This window comes from Fundulus heteroclitus, chromosome 10, assembly GCF_011125445.2.
Source record: "Fundulus heteroclitus isolate FHET01 chromosome 10, MU-UCD_Fhet_4.1, whole genome shotgun sequence".
NCBI classification, from domain to species: Eukaryota; Metazoa; Chordata; class Actinopteri; order Cyprinodontiformes; family Fundulidae; genus Fundulus; species Fundulus heteroclitus.
In genome coordinates this window covers 5,124,108-5,143,376 of record NC_046370.1, presented here as the reverse complement: position 1 = coordinate 5,143,376, position 19,269 = coordinate 5,124,108, and the positions used below count along the sequence as shown (strand labels likewise).

The following is a 19,269-nucleotide window of genomic DNA, read 5'->3' as shown; positions in this document are numbered from 1 at the left end:
AGATCGTTGTTAACAGCTGTGCTGCTTTCTTCTTACCTTCGTCTTACTATGATGTGGTTTTAATATTGTCTGCTCCTATTGCTCAGCAGCTTTCTAATAATAACAAGGAGAGATGCCGGCCACTATCCACGTTTTTTATTTTAAATTTTTTTTTTTTAACTAAACTTTATTGAACACTTTTAGAAACAATTACCTTCACCATTACTTCCGTAAACAGAGCGCTGCTGTGTGACGTCTCCTTCTGTTATCTGCGCATGCGGGTCGCTTTGCGGTCTTGAACCGTTTTTAGACAGAAGTCGGATGATAGACGCATTTAATAAGTAGTATGAACGGCCACCTCCAAAAAACAATCTAATTTCAGCAAATAATAGGAATTGAGCATCAAGACCTGCCATATGAACGTAGCCAAAAAGTGTTTCTGAACAGGATTACCAACTACAGCTTTAAGGTTTTCCGCATTGTGGGAGAGAAAATGAGGAGAAATGCGGTCTGAACGTAATTGCATGGAGACGTTACAAATCAGTTGCGTATGCAGGAAAGTAAAACTTTGTGTTGGCTGATTCCGTGCACTCGTTAAGTTAATCCATGACTGAGCAGAAAATATTTTCTCAGACATTCCTCAATGTCTTTGTTTTGTTGCACACTACTTTAAAAATATTACCTAATTCTCCTATTCCTCTGCTGTTGAGGCTTGGTTATCAATTCTCAAAACGGAAACTGTACCCTCATGGCTGCCGAACTTGCCTTGAGAAATAGGATTGTTGAGATTAAAGTAAAGAACGTGATTGGTCAAAACCCCCCTTTATGCAAATAGTTTATTTATTGAAACGCTGGTCTTCAAGAATTACACAGAGATGATCCACTGACAAATAAGAAAAGGCAATATAAAGGCATTGGTCGAAGCCAGAATGCATACTAGACACATGCAAAGGAGAAAATGGGTTTTGACTACCCAGCGGTAAGCTGTTTGGGGAGCTCCTTCACCTGAAGGTCGACATAGCTGTTCGGCTCGGTGCCGGTGCGTGATGTATGAATTATTCCCACCGTTGTGTCACATTGAGAAAAATCTCTGATCAGTTTAGAGAGTAACAAATTTAGGGAGCCCAGGAGTGCCGTCTTAAATTCATTTGTGTCCGCCGGTGTTGGGCGACACAGAGATTCTGTTCGCTGTGGATATTTGTCTTGAGGAATTAGTCTGTTGGCATGAAGGACAGGGAAGGTTGTTCTGTTTTTCTCTCACTTTCTGTTTGCTTGGCTGAAGTCGGAGAGACGTTTCAATCTTGAGTTTTTTTGTTTTGTTTGTTTTTGTTTTGTTCCTTTTTTAATTTGTGTGTGCTGGGTGTGTGCTTTAATATATGCTTTAGGCTGTGTATTGAACATAAATGCATTTGAAACCACAAGTGCAGGGGAAATGTACAGCACTGTGTAGCAGATGATTGCATTGCTTTACAAGAGTTCTTGTTGCATCTGGTGCTTTCTGCGGAGCAAATGCTCTTTTTAGACTCGAGTTCGGACAAGTGGTTACTTGTTATTCGCAAAGGTGGAACTTTTTTCCAACCAAAGAAATTCCTTTTAACTGATCATAAACTACAGAGCGGTATATGCAAGGTCATGTTACCTTTCTCTTTATTTTGAGGGTGTTTCCCCCTGCTTCAGCACTGGTTTTCAATTAGCTGGAATGTGTTTTGATCTATTTTTTTTCTTCAATGTAGCTACAGCAATTTGTATAATAATAATAATAATATTAATAATAATAGGCAAGGCAAGGCAAGTTTATTTATATAGCACAATTCAGCACAGAGACAATGCAAAGTGCTTTACATGATTAAAATATAGGAATAAAAGCAAGTAGGGATAGAATGTAGAAACAAAAAAAGAACATTAAAAACATTAAAAGAGTTTAACTGGACCATTCAAAGGCAATTTTAAACAAATGTGTTTTTAATCTCGATTTAAAGGAACTCGGGCTTTCCGCACTTTTACAGTTTTCTTGAAGTTTGTTCCAGGTAAGTGGAGCTACACTGATAACAAGTCTGTAATGTATTTAGGTGCTAAGCCATTCAGGGATTTATAGACTAACAGAAGTATTTTAAAGTCTATTCTCTGAGATACAGGGAGCCAGTGTAATGACTTTAGCACTGGGGTTATGTGCTCTACTTTCTTAGTCTTAGTGACGATGCATATAATAATAATAATAATAGTAGTAGTAGTAGTAGTAGTAGTAGTAGTAGTACTACTACTACTACTACTACTACTACTACTACTACTACTACTACTACTACTACTACTACTACTACTACTACTAATAATAATAATAATAATAATAATAATAATAATAATAATAATAATAATAATAATAATAATAATAATAATGTGTCACTCTTGCAAAATGCTAAAAAACATAATAATGAGGACCATCAGTTCTAAAGGAGGTGCTTAAAGGAGCTCCAGACAGAAAAGTGAACTCTGTACCCACTTGGATAATTAATGTCTTGCTCCTGCTGATGTTGTCCTATGCTAATGGTAGCGTGCTCTCTTTTTTGATATCACTCATTGATAGTTTGGCTTACAACATAGTTCACTGTGGTTTTATTAAAGTGCGTGCAGAAAAAAGCGTACATTAAGTACTCTCGCATATGTACTGTCTGCACACTGTAAGTACGCTAAATGTCATAGTTTAGCGTGCCTACCATGCAGCCTATTGGTGGAAGCCTTTCAGCCGCTCTGACTTAATTTTTTAAATTTTAAATACCTCACTGCTATTAAAATTAGCTAAATGATTCACTTATAAAGAACTTCCACATTAAAGAGTGTTGCTGTCAGTGATGCTAGGTAGCGCCTGGGTTTAGGGAGTGCCTTGGATACATGTTTTAAAACCTGGAAGACCCTAAATAAATGTACGCTGTCAGCTGCTGTACAATTAAAAGCTGGTATAAACCATCGAGTGGTAAGAATGGAACCAAATGCAGACATTTCCTCAGGTCTATCAACAAACCAGCACATAAGAAACAAATCTTGCTAAACTTAGCGGACTGGTTCGCTCGCTTCAGTAGCTTGTTGAATGACCTCCTTATTTGGGTAGGTAGGAAGCAGCTAAGGAATAATCCCAGCTGCTGTAGAGCATCTTCATGTTTTCAATCCATGATTTTTTCGTATTTCAGACACTTAATATTAACAACGCTCCTCATTATTTGTGATCTTTTAAACATTTCGTTAACGTCCCAGAAGAACTTTGACACTATGAAGCGTCAGGCAAACCGATCCATGTCAATGAAACGACGAGAGAGTTTCTGCAAGGATAAATATAGATAAATAACAAGACAAATGCTCAACAATTTAAAGAAGTTGTAAGGACAGTTAATTTTCGATGTCTGGTTTATTTCTGTGAACAGAGGCTGCATATGTTCATCTGATAACAACATATCTAAATTTTATTTATTTTTCCTCTTCAGGAGACTTCTCTGGCCGTAGCATTTTGATCTGTGTGTAAGGGACTTTTTGTTCTCCAACATGCTTTTATGTTGTGGCACAGCAAGAGTCCTCTATCCAAACATCATCTTTTTTTTTAGAAGAGCATTTTCTGCAGAAATCCTCCACTTATGGCCTGTCGTCGAAGCAAACTTAAATGGCCTTACTTTGTTCTGATTGCTCTTGTGTTGTCATGGTTTCACATCCATTAGCGGAATAGCTGGAGATTTGTTTGACATAAACTGAGGTAAAAGCACTCAATGTTTGTCGTCTTAAAATAGTGGCGGCATTTCTCCGCCGAGGTGTCTGTTCAGCGGGCGAGTGGCGGCTTTGAAACTCGTCAAGCAATCGAAGTGTCCTTAAGAGTCTCGCCGACGGCAGAGCAGCATTTCTCCTTCAGGTCTCTAGAGTTAGGGTGAAGTGCCACAACATGTGGCGCATTAAATCCCTCTCAGAAACTTTGTTAAAATGTGAAAGTTTTGGTGTTTTCATGGACATTCTGATTGTCTGTCTGTCCATGAAATGCTGGACGCTGCTGCTTCTTACCCTCATACCTGCTTTCTGATCTGTTTTCTTGCTGCCTCACTGGATAACCAGCATATATTATATAGTGACACAAATTAAGTATCAGAATCTGCTTTAATTGGCAAGTTTGTGTAAACAAAAAAAAAAAGAAACTGGTTTTAGTTTCCTCTATGCTCTCCACGATTTTAAACTACATGTCCTATAGAAGTTAAAAAAGGACATTTTGCAAGTTCGATTTTATTTGCAACAGTGATGGGAGTTTGATGTTTTTGCGACTGAATTAGTGAATTATCAAAGTGACTGTTGTGGTAAACGAAGGATCCCTCAAACTTTTGTTAAATTAACACCAAAAATTTGAATGCCTTTTTACTAGGGCTGAGCAAAATATCGAGATTTTAAGAATATCAAGATTTTTGTAAAATAGATATAAGACTATATCGGTTATGTCGAGATGGTCTGTGTTGAGTTAAAATGATGTTTTTATATATTTAAGCCGGTTGTTTTACAGCCATTTCTCATATATTATCTACAGTTGTTAGTTAAAACAATGTGCCTGTGAGACATTTGGCATAAAGCTTCGATTCAGAGATTCCTTTTTGTGATTCCTTTTAAGATAGAGAGAAAAATATTCAGCCTAAAGATATTGAGATATTAGTTTTGGTCCATATCGCCCAGCCCTAATTTGTACCACAAAGTAGCACAAGTGTGATGTGGATTTTTGTTCAGCCATCTCTTCTTTTAGTCAATGTTTTTTACATAACCCTTTTGGGTTATGTGTCCACCAGCACGACTAGAGAGAGAAATCTTTGCCCATTCTCTTTTAAAACAGCACAGGTTTGGTGCGATCGTATAGGGAGCATCTGTGGAGAAAATTGACAGAGAAAGCCAAATGTTTATTAATGAATAAAAGCAAAGACAGGTTTGATGTCCTCAGTAATGAATCCTGGGTAAATTCTACTAGTGAGCTGAAACACAAAGAAAAGTGACATTTTGCTTATTTTCCCCTCCAGCTCAAAACTGTTCGGGACTGAGGACGTGCACCCAGTGCTTGGATCAGCCTGAGTGCGGCTGGTGTGGCGACCCCAGCAGCACAGGAAAGGGGATGTGCATGGAGGGCTCCTACAGGGGGCCGATGAAAAGAGTGACGAAGCAGGGCCAGCAGAGCCCTTCCAATGACATGAGCCTGGAGCCTGGCAGCTGCCCCAAAGACAAAGGCTTCGAGTGGGCCTTCATTAACTGCCCCGGTGAGTAATCTACACCCTCTCTCATCTTACTGAAACTATACCACATCTGCTGCGTTATTGGACATTGATTGTTTTGTCTTTTTGATTTCTGTCTCACAAGATATCTGTCTTATGCTGCAGAATGCAACTAATCCCTCCATGATGACTCTGTGCAACCTTATGCTATTGTGCTGTTTTAACATTTCCCCTTAGCTCCCCTCCATTTTTCTTCACTGTTCATCGTCAAGTGATAATATACCCCTTTTCAAAGTGGCAATTCGATCATCTAAAGGGTTCTGATTGTTTTCAGCTGCAGATTATTGGAATGCTTCACAAAAAATTTAAATAAAAAGTTTTTCCAGTTATAGATTTATCCAAAGGCCAATTAAAAGTTACTCCAATAAAACAAATTCCAAAAGCCGGCAATGATTAAAAAAACAATTAATACGACAGGCTGTTGACAGCACTAATGGGCTTCTATCATTTATGGGGAGCAACAACAACAACAACAACAACTGTAGCTGTGAAATCCCTAATCCTAAATCGACGCCCACATGACACTCAGACAGGTGTATTTACAAGCATTTTCGAATCACCCGTCTTCTCTCTGGCTTTTTTTCCTGTATTCTCCTAATATACATTTTGCTTTTCAGCGTGCCAGTGTAACGGCCACAGCACGTGTGTTAACAGCAGTGTATGCGAGCAGTGTCGCAACCTCACCACTGGTCCTCACTGCGAGACCTGCATGCCAGGTTATCACGGAGACCCGACCAACGGCGGCAAATGCCAAGGTGAGCGCCGTTCCTCCTCGGACTTTATTGGTTTGGTCCACATAAGGAATAATGCATCCAGTTGTAATTGTTTTCCACTGAATTAATAGACGGTCTCTGGACATGTCACTCCAATATTGGGTCAAACAAACCAGATTTTAAAAAAAAGTAATATATGGGAGGAGGTTGTCTAGTCTTGTTTTTTTTTTTATAATTGTTTTATATATTGAAAGAGAGCGCATCTGAGATTGCGCAAATGCCTCAAATAGCTTCTACCAGGACTGTGTTGTTTTGAGATTTGTGGAACATTGACACAGTCCAACACAACTTGGTAAATGTATTATATTCAAATGTTGCTAAAACTGCTGAAAAAACAAGAAATTTCTGTTTTGAAAATTATAAAATGTAAGATTTGTAGGAACGCTATATTATGATTTAATATTATAGGTTATTTGTTTCAGTAAACCTACAGAGATTGTTTAAAGAGAACATGTGCAAAGTACACTTTTTAACCCTTAAATACATTTTGTTGTGTACTTGGAGTCTCTAGAAGTGCAGAAGATTTGAATTTAGTCTCTCCAGGTGCTGCATAGATGGCTTCATAGTCTTTTTGGGTCTTATTTTTGAATCTGTTCAGTTTTCTCTATTTACCTTTTTATTTTAACAATTATGTCACAGTATTTGCTGTGGAGCTGTTACCAAGCTCATGGGCTTCTAACTAACCAATTTTGTGTATCCGCATTTTTTTCTGTTTCTCACTGCGATTTTGTAGTCCAAGGTTAAGGATGCCAAAGCAAAGTAGAAATGTCAAAATGTTAGGTTGTTGGATATATTAACCCACACAACGTCCCCCAGCAGACTACAAAAATGGCCGAACAAGGTGGCGTGAAATGCTCTGTGACCTGGAGGGGGATGGGATGTGAAGTGCCTTCCTTGCATTTAAAGAGACGGCACCAAAACGAGTTGCTCTCTGACGCACCTCAGAACAGGGGCAAACGAGAGGCTATGGGGCAACAATAATAATAATAATAATAATAATAATAATAATAATAATAATAATAATAATAATAATAATAATAATAATAATAAATAATTGTCTTTATTGTCATTGCAACAAAATTTGTTCTCTGCTTTTAACTCATCACCCTTGGGGTCGGGGTGGGCTGTGGCAGTATGTGGGAGTTGAACCCACAACCTCCGGGGCAGGAGCACAATGCACTAACCATGTGGAAAGTAAGAATTTAAGAGCATGATTTCTGCTCCTTTAACACATTTTGATGGCCCTTTTTACAGTGTACACACCCAAGGTGGTGATCATTTTCAAAGGAACGTGTTACAAATTACTTTGAATGGTCAAACAAGTTTCAACAAAAGCCCCTCTTTATTTTCATTCCTTTACAAAGTTCTTGGGTGTGGTGTTTGGTTTTTGGCCTTATTTTAAGATTCCTTTTTTTGAGGTCTGAATAGATTTATTTTTGCCAAATGGAGAACATTATTCCTGAGTGGTTGCAAACTGTGATTTCTATAGAATACCTGTTTTCAATGTAGATGATGAAGCTGTATTCCCTGGTGTATTTAAAGTGTAGAATAGCTGCAATCACAGCACAGGAGTTGGCATGAAGTCAAAAAAAGGGATAAAAGTATCAGTATCTGATGTCTGTCTGCATCTGTCCACTGAAAGAGTTGAACACCGGCTGAACTCTAGCTATGCAGGTTCCGTGTAAAGATGAGATTTACATGCCCATCATGTCTTTTGACATGAAACATGAATAGCATTCCTGAGAAATTACACACACCCATTCGGTTGAAGAGTTGGATGCACGAGTCACACAAACTCACATTCAAAAGCATGCAGATGTGTGAGCCTAACTTCCTCAGATGTTAACTTCCCTTGGAGCCGAATCCATATGTCATTGGAATCTGTTGCTGCCGCCACAGTTTAAAATTATTTTGAACTGGTGTATACAAAACATATTTCTACAGTATAAACAAATATTTGGTCCTTGGTCGTCTATTCAGCAGCTGTCGTTTGGTAATTTTCCACTGCATTTTCTTTTATAACAAACTACAGCAGCATGGCAGGTTGCTGCAGGTTCCTGCTTTTTTTTTTCTTCAGTAGCTTTACAACTAAAATGAGAACTAATGGAGGGAGTGCACTGGTTTGTTTTGTTGCTTCATTTTTTTACTAGCCGACTTAGCTGTCTGCTAATTGTTTTCCTGCTTTGATTCGTACCACAGATTGGAGCTGAAGCGCATCTCGATGGATAGCTCAAAATGATAGAACTCCGCCATTGGGCTGTCGCTGTCCGCGAAGCTAACATTTAAATGGATAACGTTAGCTTACGTCGCCCAGGAGGTTCACTACTTCACCGCTGTAGATACAAGAGCTTTTTTAAGTTGCTCTCATACATCAGTGTTGTTGCGTTAGCTTGTAGCGATAGCGTAGCATGTGGCGTCATTTCTTGTCCATCAGCCCTATGGGAAAAGTTCCTCCGAGCTTCGTTTTTTTGTTTTTATCTTGGCAATAAAGAGGGTTACACATGTTTTTTTTTTTTTTTTTTAGCTGTACTTCAGAAGTTAGCTGAGTTTAAGCTTCTAGCAGCAGCTCGGTGTTGAAGTAAGTGGCTGCAGGGAGTGAATTGGTCATTTTATTCCCCTTTTGCACAAATTAGTACCACTGAATAATTGTTGTATTTAGTATCGATTGTATTGAGATCAATTATAGTAGAGTACAGAATCTACTCATATCTACTCATATTAAGAGTTTAAGAGTGGTGAATATGCACATAAACCATTCAGATGATAAAATGCAAACAGGTTATCACCTCCTCCATCCTCAGCACCCATCATGGCTAAAAAATCAAAAACTTAAACACTTCAAGTTCAATCTCTTACAACCCGAATGCTTCTAAATATTTTAAAATTTGTGAAGTTGTTTGTCTGTCATGTTGTTCAGCTCACTGGCTGAATTGCTCTGTGTCCTGTGATGTCATCAACAAACTACACACAAAGCAGAATTAGCATCATTTTTGCTTCTGCTTGCTTTTTAAAAACCTTTTTATATTTTGTGAAACCCTGCTGTGGAAATCCATACTTTTGTTATCCGGCTGTGTTTTTATTGTCACACTATATTTGTTGGTGGAAAAAAAATATATTGGGATGTTATCTTCGAGTTGTGATATGTTGGTAACAACAAGTCTTAAAGCAAGAACCTAGGACACTTGGTTAAAAGCATTCCAGTCACGTAAAAAATTTATATGCACCTTGTTAGAATTTGGAAATTGGGTAGAAGGCTCACCGACCCCTCAGTAATCTGTCTTCTCAGTGTTTTCAAACCCAGTGAACTAAAATTAAGGGGTCTCTTTTTTTCCTTCAAATGCTAACCTAAAAGCCTGCCACAGCCAAAGCACTTCAGCAGCCAGTCCACCCATCTATTGCTGCACTTTCTACATTCCTCACACATACAAGCCTCACAAACACAAACACCCGAGTGTGTTTTCTATCTGATATTGTCTATCAGATCTTTGAAGTTCGGCCAATCTTTTGGGAAATGGTATTGTTTAATGTCGTTCCCAGATCAATAGCAATTTCCTCCGTGTGTTTGCTGCAACAGAAAGAATCTGGGGCCTAGCTTAACGCAAACAGTCCAAGCAGCAGGAAACTGCCAACCAAGTACTTGGAATTGGAAGAGCAATTGCTACGGCACAGGCCGTTGGAATTGTGTGATCTGAATTCGCTCTCAGAAGGTCCTCAAATCAAACGTTTGTATTGATTGACGGTTGATGGATTGGTGTGTGTTGTTCTTTGTTCAGTAATGTGTTTGCCGTTGTGTTCTCTCTCTTGTTGCTCTTTCTTACCAATCTTTTCTCTGTTTGTTCTTGTCGCCTATTCTAGCTTGTAAGTGCAATGGTCACGCAAATGTGTGCCAGGTGTTAACGGGCAAGTGCTTCTGCACCACCAAGGGGATCAAAGGAGACCAGTGCCAGCTGTGAGTACAACAGACTCTGTTAAAATTTGAATAAAAACAAACACTGTGATCCTCTGGTTTGTCTCTCTAGGTTTTAAGATTCTTTGTCCTACTTCTGGTCTACATAAGTCGCACCTTTTCTGAAACTAAGTCATATCAGTATCAGGATAGAAACAATGTATAAAAGGTGATTAATATTTCCTCAGTCAGAACTAGGTCTGGAATCAACTTGTCACCAGGTCAGTGAACACTTGTGGTTGTTTAAGAGAAAAATACCTCTTGGCAATCATGTGTCCAAGTGCTAGAGTTGCACGGTGAAAAGAGCTGGTGACTTTAAATGGCAAATCTCACCGTGACCAACCCTGACCTGTGAAACTGGAAAATGCGATCTCGTTCCGGTCAGCATAGTCATCGTACTTAACATACCATCTCATCCCATTGACAGCAAAGGTCTTTGGTAAATGTTATTGAGTGAAGACTGAAAGTAAGCTATTTTCAGGACCAGTAATGGTGTTTTTAAAATAGAAGTCCGACAAAGCACAAAAGCTATCTAAAAGGATCTGATGTTGACAACATGGGTCCTAATGTCTGATACAGCTCGTCTTTTGGTTGACACCGAATGCACGGCTAATACTACAAATACCCGAATGCTCTGCTGGTGCATTGGAACTTTAATCAGGACCCACAATCCCTTCCTCCCTGTTGACATTCAGCTACCAGTAGATTGGTAGAAGAAGAGATGCCAGGCATGTAACTTGGGCCATTGTGCATCAAAGTGTAACCAACTTGAGCTTTAATTAATATTTTCCTTGCCTTTCCAATTCATCGACTTAAATGGTTTGATTATCAATTATGCAAATAATCAACATGTTTTGCCATTACGCATTTTTTGGATTATTTAATGTTTGAAAAATAACTCCCGCTGTGTTAGGTATTGTCCGATGAATATCAGCCCAAACAGCTGATATCAGGACAATAGTTGAAAGGGTGATTCGAGCACTGGCGTTCTTTTAACAGCAAACTCTGCACATATATAGAGTAAAGGAGTGACAACTTCTCTTCAAGTTCAAAAACATCCAGAAAACACCATTATAGAATGCTGTTTGTCTGAATTAATACTATATCATCAAATCCTCTCTACTAGGAAATTTGACTAAATTGACTAAATTTGACTAAAATTTGACTAAAACTACTAAGCAAAATTAAGATAAAAAGAAACTAAGAAACTATATGTACATATAAAATGACAAATAAAATAGTTGAAAACCATCATCATAAGGATGATTTGGTGAATCTTTGTTCACTGCAGATCCAGTTTAGAGAGCCAAAGTTTATCTTAAAGATTGTTGAATGGGATCAAATTCGCATTACTAACTTAGAACAACATTTGGTATGCGTTTCAACCCATTCACAATGCAAATCTGAGTTAGCCAAAACATTATTTGAGGAAATAACATTTTAAAGAAGGATTTGATAATTAAAAATCAATAACCTTTAGGACACTTGATTTTATTAATGTAGTCATTTCCTTTGGAAGTAATTCAGACTCAAATCGGTAACTTAGGAAGCTAGAGGGCGCTATAGCGCACGATACGGCAGAAATGATCCTGTGGTCATTGCTTACGTTAGCTTGATGTATTAACCTTAGGTTACACGAAACACCATTAACTCTACATTAATGTTCTCTATTAATGCTTTACTAATGCTCGTAGAACCTTTGGATGATTATGGAGCTAAACAAGAACAAACATTATTTTTAAAATGCCGTAGTTACATTTACTAGGGCAGTACCAGTAAGTTATTTAGAGGCTAATAGCGTTAATGCTTGCAGACATTCGGCGCTAACATAGGAAGACTTAAGCCATATTTTGTTGTAATGACCGGACCGGAACATTAATATCCCATCGTTGTATGAAACACTTATGGAGATAAAGTTTATCATAACCGGAAAACACACCCAAAACACATCAGCATAGTATTGTTTCAGGAATCCTAACAGGTGCTCCGCCTGTAAGCACAGTCTTTTACCTCGATCAAACCTTAAAACAAAACAGTAAGACACATTAAAAATAAATCATTTGACTTTACCTGCCAATTTCTCTGCCAAACCTCTGTCTTTGTCTCTGGTTGTGGCGACTTTGGGACGTCCGGCTGGAAGAAGTTGCTTCAGCGTGAAGCTGGTTGTCTGGGCAGCGAGAAAGTGGGAAGCTCCGCGGAAAAATCCTTGTTAATCTCGGCCTCAGGATGCACTTTACACGGGCTCAGGCTGTTGAGCGTGGGGGACTCCTTAGGCTTCCTGCGAGGGGCTCTGCACAGCTTGCAGCAGCCGATTTTCAGATCAGCTTTTCTCCTGAAAAAGTTAGCTTCACTCCAGCTTGCTTATGTGACGGGTCTCTGAACGGTGGCTTTATCTCCCCAGAGTAGACACCTTCACGGCCCACGGGAAAAAAGAAAGATAATCCCGGGGAAGCTTGGTTTGATCTCAGGGGCACCCTGCTGTGGGCAGTCTCCTGATGACTATAAAAGTCTCACATTTCATTTAGTTTCCAAATTACAGTCTGATCTTATATTCTCTCTTGGCTGAAAGCACAACAAATATAATTGTTAGCCTTTGAAATAAGGTTACAATTGAAGCTTAACTCCGAAAGTTACAAATAGAGTAAGATGCATAAGATTTTAGTTGATAATTGATTTGACATTTGCTTATTTTAAAATTAGCTTATGAAAGTTTATTGTATATCTGAAGAAAAGAAAAACTTCCTAAATTTTAAGACTTTTCCACTATGTTTTTGGGTTTGACTCCTCTGATCTCGGCGGTGAGAGAGAGCAGATAACATAAAGGCTGAACAGAGTTCAGAGAAGTTGCTCGTTTTGTATCCTGGTGAAGTTTCAGCGTCTGTATTATGGAACCTAAAATATTAATAAAACTTGTTTCACAGCAACTGCGCTTACTCACATATGCAGCGTGACATTACCTCTCCTAATATAAATAAGCCATTGACTGTTCACTGCAGTTACGCAAAAAAACACATTTTAAATGCTGCTCTTAAACTAAACTACCTTAAATTATGATTCTTAAAGCAAAAGAAAAATCCGAATAGACTGGAATTAGTAATGAGTAACTAATAATAAAATGAAACTGATGGTAAATCAACCATCAAATTCTGATCTTGAGATCATATGTTCTTGAGAAAATCTTGACACTTCCAGTAATACTTTAATATTACTTACGGTACTTATGTCCAGATTTAGCTTTTTACTTTTAACAATATGTGATTTGGCAGAAGAATGCCTTTATTTATTTATGAATAACCACATTAAAACACTTAGCCAAAAAGCCTTTGTAAAAATATTTTTTTTGTACTTTATTTTTTTGTTACAATAGTAATAATAATAATTCTTACACTACTTTCTCTGATACTACTAATAATAATGGTTGGAATGATTAATACAAGGGCAAGAAAATACATAAATAGTCTGTATTATAAAAGTAAATGCTGTTACATTCTGTATGTATAAGTAAGAAACAATTATATGTCCATCAAATATTATCAAAAAGCAGTACTTGCATCAATGATGAAGCAGCATGATTTAATTTTGAGTCAGAAGACAGTCTGACTGCCAGTCAGCCTGTTTAAATTACACAATGAGATTCATCTGTATATGATTAATTCAGCACGGGTGATTCATGGCTTTCGTGACGTGGTTTTGAGTGCTGATGTCAGATCTCTGTGAGCCAGCCCCGTTTCCTCTCAGAGTCGCTGTTGATTTGATGGGGGTAAAAAGGATCAGTTGCATTATCGCCCAGAAAGTCCACATCCAGGGTGATTTGTGCTGAGGCGGTGGATTCCAGCTGTGTGGGAGGACCATTTACTCTAAGCTGTCTCTCTCTTTGCATTTTATTTTTTACAGCTGTAAGCAGGATAATGCGGTAAGAGTTATGATGGGGTCGGAGGCAAAGCTGAACAAGCATTCATGCTTTTTAACATAAAACGTAACAGTTTTCTCCTCAAGTCATTTTGTGCAAAGACCGCCGCCGCCTTGCTTTGAATAAAATCTCACAAACTCTTGGATTTCTGGTTTTTGCAATTTTGCCTGTTCATACATATTTATCTCTCTCCTTTATACTTTTTATGTATAATAACTCTTATTAAAGGTTCACTGGAATTATTTTCTAGGTGGTGCCTGTGCCAGGAAGCTACATGCACCTGTCTAAATTTACATTAAGGAAGCCCCCACAGCACTCTAATTGTTTGCGCGGCAGCATTAAGGTTATCTGGTATGAAAAATTCACAGTGACAGGGCGAGAAACAAGACATTATAAATGGCACTTTCACAGTATTTACAGATTGTTACAGATGAACTGAAGTTTCCATTGATCTTTAACTTCCCCTTCATGGTTAAAAAGTGCTTACAGTGGTCTGACAAAACCGTAACCTCAAAAAAATGATTTAACAGTGCTTACAGACTCTGTAAAGCACAATGGATGATTTGTGGATATTTATTATGTTTGTTATAACCACAAAAGGAACTGTTTAAATTCTTTGCCCTTTAGACACATTTAAATATGCGATTTTGAACTTTTTTACCACTCTTAACTAAAGGGCTACTTTATGTTTTTAAAAGACGTTGAAAGTCTTACTATTTTAACGTGTCAAACCCTGAAGTGGATAATTTTACTCTGACCGAATACTGATTAGAGCTCAGTTTGTGATCTGGGAAACCATTGCTCTATTTTTGAAGAAGCAAAAAAAAGAGCAAGTTGGCTGTTCTGCTGTTTTTTAGATTATTACTGCTTGCAAAGCCTGGTATGAAACAGTCAACACTGATTGAATTCTCTTTAATATATGGTTTGTGATTTCTAACACTGCATGGACCAGTTACTGGCATCAAGGTATACCAAGGTTTTTATTAAAATAGATAATCTGCATCATTCTGCTCTCGTGGTTTAAAGTTCTTTTTTTTTTCTTAGAGAAAAAAGCTAAAGTGACCAGACTCTATAGAACTGCCCCCACACCTTTGGTTGCTGCACACTGCCATTCAGCTTCCTTAAGGTAGAAACTACAGTTGGCAAGTTACAAGCAGCATGAATGTAAAGCGGTCAGCTGCAGGCTAGCAACGTCAGCAGATTAATTTACAAGGTAATATCAATTTACTCATACGTGTTAATCTAAAAAAGAATAAATACATCATATAAACAAATTTATTAGAACTGTAAAAAGCAATATGTTGAATTATTTTTTACACCAATTGGAGTAATTGTTGCTTTTCTGTTTTATATAAAAGCTATTAGATCTTTTTATGTACACATTTTTGGGAAAATATTGTGAAACCCTGGTTTCAGTCTCATGCCTTAGAAAAAAAAGCAAATAAAGTAGATTCAGACTTTTCTTCAAAATCTGGCTAAGAAAATCTCATTTTGTTTTGTCACCACGAACCAAATATACCCAAATATCTAATTGCATGAGCTGGATGTATTGGTTCCAGCCCCTTTTCATGAAATAAATTATTTTAATCCGGTTAAACTTTAAACGTGCATGATAGAACAAAAAGCTAAATCAGTATATGTATTTTTTGCTTTGTGGTTTATAATGTTCTGTATTGTTATTAGTGGTAAGACAAATAAGTATGAAAGGTAATGAAGAGGGGCTGCAGGAGAGTTGAGCCTCTGTGAATCCTCATTGCTTTCTCAACTGTAATACTGAATATACGGCACTTTGCACAATCGACAAAGTGCCACATTGATTTCTTCTTCCAGAAAACGCAGCGCAGGGCAGTGATTAGCAGACCGAAGCACGAGGCTAGAAAATGCACAAAGAACACACATGCAAACTTCCACCTGTGCTTACACTAAAGCCACAATTGCCATTAGGACTTGAAATAATAGGTGTACTAATGAAGCAGAGAGTGCATTAGTGCAGAATAATAATTATTTTGAGGGTAAAAAAAAATAAAAAAATGATTATTTTTGTCTATGCTGCATTACGGCGATCAGTCATCGGGAAAGTTTTTCTTCCTTTTTGCCCATTAAGACGGATACTTTAATCAGAACAATTTCTCATGCAGCAGGCAGCAGCAGTGCCGAACGTTTCTGTGCCTGCTGCAGCCTGTGTTTATAGGGTGCACAGACAAAGGTTCCAGCTGAGTGTAGATCAAATTAAGATACAGTGAGGGGGGAGTGCCTGAAGTTTGGATGCGTGCATGGATGCTTGCCGGTGTAGATTAAATTAAGATACTGAATAAGTAGAGGAGCTGAATTATACTGATGAGCAAATGGGTATGTGGTGTTTGCCCCCTATAAATGCCAGGAAGTTAAAATACTCAGTGATGTTCCTCAAGCGCCCTATAGCCTTTAGCAGCATTTCTCCTTTTTCGTTTGTCCTTTTTCATTGTGTCAAGCAAGAATAGCCAACACTGCCCATGTTCTTGAAGGTTTTCTTATGTGAAAGGACCAGAAACTTCACGATTGTTTGGCTTAGTGTCCTCAGGAACGACACAAACTGTCCCCAGTCTTCCTCAAATGTTGCTGAATTATTTTAAGAATCGCAGTGAGCCGTTTTCCAATGTAACACCGCTTCACAGCCACCTCCTCCTCCTCCTCGGTGGCGTTCGTCTCTCTCTGCCGCCGTCCCTCCCGCCCGTCACCGGCCTCTCTGACTCCTCAACACCGCCTCTGATTTTTCACATTCTAGCAAGTTTAATTAGTCGTCTGAAACATGAAATAACTGCGAAACATAGTGTGAGGACGGAGGTAATTTTTAGAACCACTTTCTCGTTCTTTGTACACTTCCAGCTCATGTATGTTAATACTTTGGAAAAAAATACCGTTCTTCGTAGTGAATTGTTGAGAGTTCGGGGCATAAACCACCGAGAGTCAGAGCGGAGAGATGCATTTAAATGAGCTAAAGGGCAATGCAGTCCGGTGAACATGACCATATGCCTGAATTGATTAGAGGGGTTTGGAATGCCATGAGCCCGATAAAACACACTAATGTGCACACACATTCTCTGAAGGGTTTGACGTCCCACTGTGGATATAAACAAATCATTTTTACTTGGCAGCGCTTCATTTTTTAAAGTTTGCCTGTTTTGACTGATTCCACAATTTGACACTGCAGGTGTTTGAACTAACGGCATCACTGCTGAGGACCTAATAGTATTAAAATAATAGATATTCTCATTTAAATTCTTCCATTTAACAAGTTCAAATGTTTACTCCCTAAATCGGGTAATGTAAATCCATTAGAAAGAGAAGATACGGATGCTTCTCCTTTTGTTGTCATCCGAAATAACAGGTTTTTGGTTGTAGCAATCCATGCTCCTGGCTGTCCATGTTATCACTGCTGACTCTAGTCCGTGGTCATAAACCTCAGAGGCTTTTACTTTAAAACAGCTATTTGTCTTACTAGGTGAGATGCCTGAATCCATTTTTTTTTGTTTCAATCCAATGCTGATGTGAATTTACAGTCCATACATACCAAGAAGGCTATTTTTCCATGAGGCATGTGTCTGTATGCTTTGAATAAAACTAAACTAAGTCCAAAAAATAGTCAACAGTGGTATAACTACCAATTGAGCTTGTGAGATGAAATGATTACTAATGAGGATTATTTTAAATAAAACTAAGAATTTCAAGGCTTTGGTTTTTATTAGACTAGTTTTAGATTCTCACAGTAAAAATACAAAAGCATCACTTTATCTTCCCAAACATCGCAAATAACTAACTACTTCTATTCTAAACAGATTAGCAGACTTTCCCCCATTGCTGCTGAAATATTATAAGAGTGAATATATAAGTGAATATTAGTGGTCATTATGTGTAACATTTATCTAATTTTTCTGTTTAGATATATAGCAGTAAAAACATAGAATGCACAGCTGCTAATTTTGCATTTTAATGGACAAACCTGGTTTCCGCTTCATGACTGTTAAGGTTCTTTTGCAAATGGAAACGTTTCCGAACAGCTGAATTTGTCTGTCTGAGCGAGGGAAAAGTATGTCAGCCCTCTTTCAGTCAGTTCCGTGTACAGCAACAGGTGGGGGAGGGGAGTCTTACCTAGTTCTGTTATTTGGGTCACCACAACACTTTCTCTGGGATCTCTAAGAACAGTAGAAATATCATAAAGGAAGACTTTAGCTTTGTTGAAACCATAACTTTGTAAAACTTTGTTACAGCTTGAGATCGACAAAAAGCCGGTGCCTATTTCCAATTCACAGCGCTTTGTGAATTGATGTCTTGATGTTTTTAAGCTTATTACAGGAAAGGTGACAAAAGGGCCCCTGATGGTTCTACTGTTGAATTTCTTTGCTCATATCTTCGGTCTTATGTATATTTAAAGGATTAACATTGAGGCTTATAGTGTAATAATAATCCTTTCATTCCTCGATTCACTTGACGGCTGCATAGCTGCTAAATCTCAACTATAGTCTTTGCAATTAATTTCTGCTTTCTGGTTGGGTGGGACTACCAGGTAATGGTATAATTTAATTAACTTTTTTGTTGTGAATTGTCAATTAATAATTTCTGAGCAAAGGCAGCGCTACACCGTGTAGGGAGACCCATTAACTTTAGATGCTTCTGTTTGGACTGTAGGAGCCGGAGTACTCGGAGAGAACTGAGCCATGTAGGGGGAGAACATGCAAAAAGATGCCCAGTAGGGCTTGTAACCCAGAACCTTCTTGCTGCAAGGCAACAGCTACAACTATGGCTGCATACAGTCCCATCACTACAGAAACAGCTCATCGGTTTAGGAGTTTATTTGTTTTGGTAAACAAAGTCAAGCTTATTATTGCAACATAAAAAACAGTTTTTAAACAAGCTTTATTTGCAATTAGTTCAGAACATTTGGTCCAAATTAACATTATTTGCTGGGGTCTAAATAATGGTAGTCTTCTAACAGGCTACTAATATTTCTAAATTGCATCTATTTCATGGTATAGGGGTTAAACTCTTCTTCAGGTGTTATTGCTATAAGAATCTGGCACACGTTTCACCACTCTAAATAAACAAAACTAAATAAATAAAGATCGCGACTAAAATATGTTCAAAGAAGGACATGCTGCTCTGCAGAATCCTCACTCTGCAGCCTGTGACGGTGAGCTTCCAAAACAAGCTTCTGCCTCTATGTTTAAACTTTTAATTCATTTATCTAGCAAAGCTGACAACTACTTATATGTTTGAAGCATATGTTTTTCTTACAGTTGATGTTTTTCCTATGGATAGTTTATAATTTTAATGTGTCTTAAAGGTAGAGCCAACACATTTTTTTTCACGGAAGTATCCCAAGTCCCTTTTTGAATAACCGTGTATACACAG

At 38.0% G+C, this 19,269-nt stretch overlaps 1 protein-coding gene across 2 annotated transcripts in view; it reads left to right on the top strand.

Annotated features, from left to right (window-relative positions):
• Window positions 1-19,269, top strand: part of LOC118564337 (attractin-like protein 1) — a 62,593-nt gene that overhangs the window by 35,329 nt on the left and 7,995 nt on the right. For both annotated transcript variants that reach the window (XM_036141822.1, XM_036141821.1), the window contains exons 18-20: window positions 5,004-5,237; window positions 5,870-6,007; window positions 9,881-9,974. In XM_036141822.1, coding sequence (XP_035997715.1) covers window positions 5,004-5,237; window positions 5,870-6,007; window positions 9,881-9,974 — 466 coding nt within the window. The remainder of the gene's footprint in view (window positions 1-5,003; window positions 5,238-5,869; window positions 6,008-9,880; window positions 9,975-19,269) is intronic.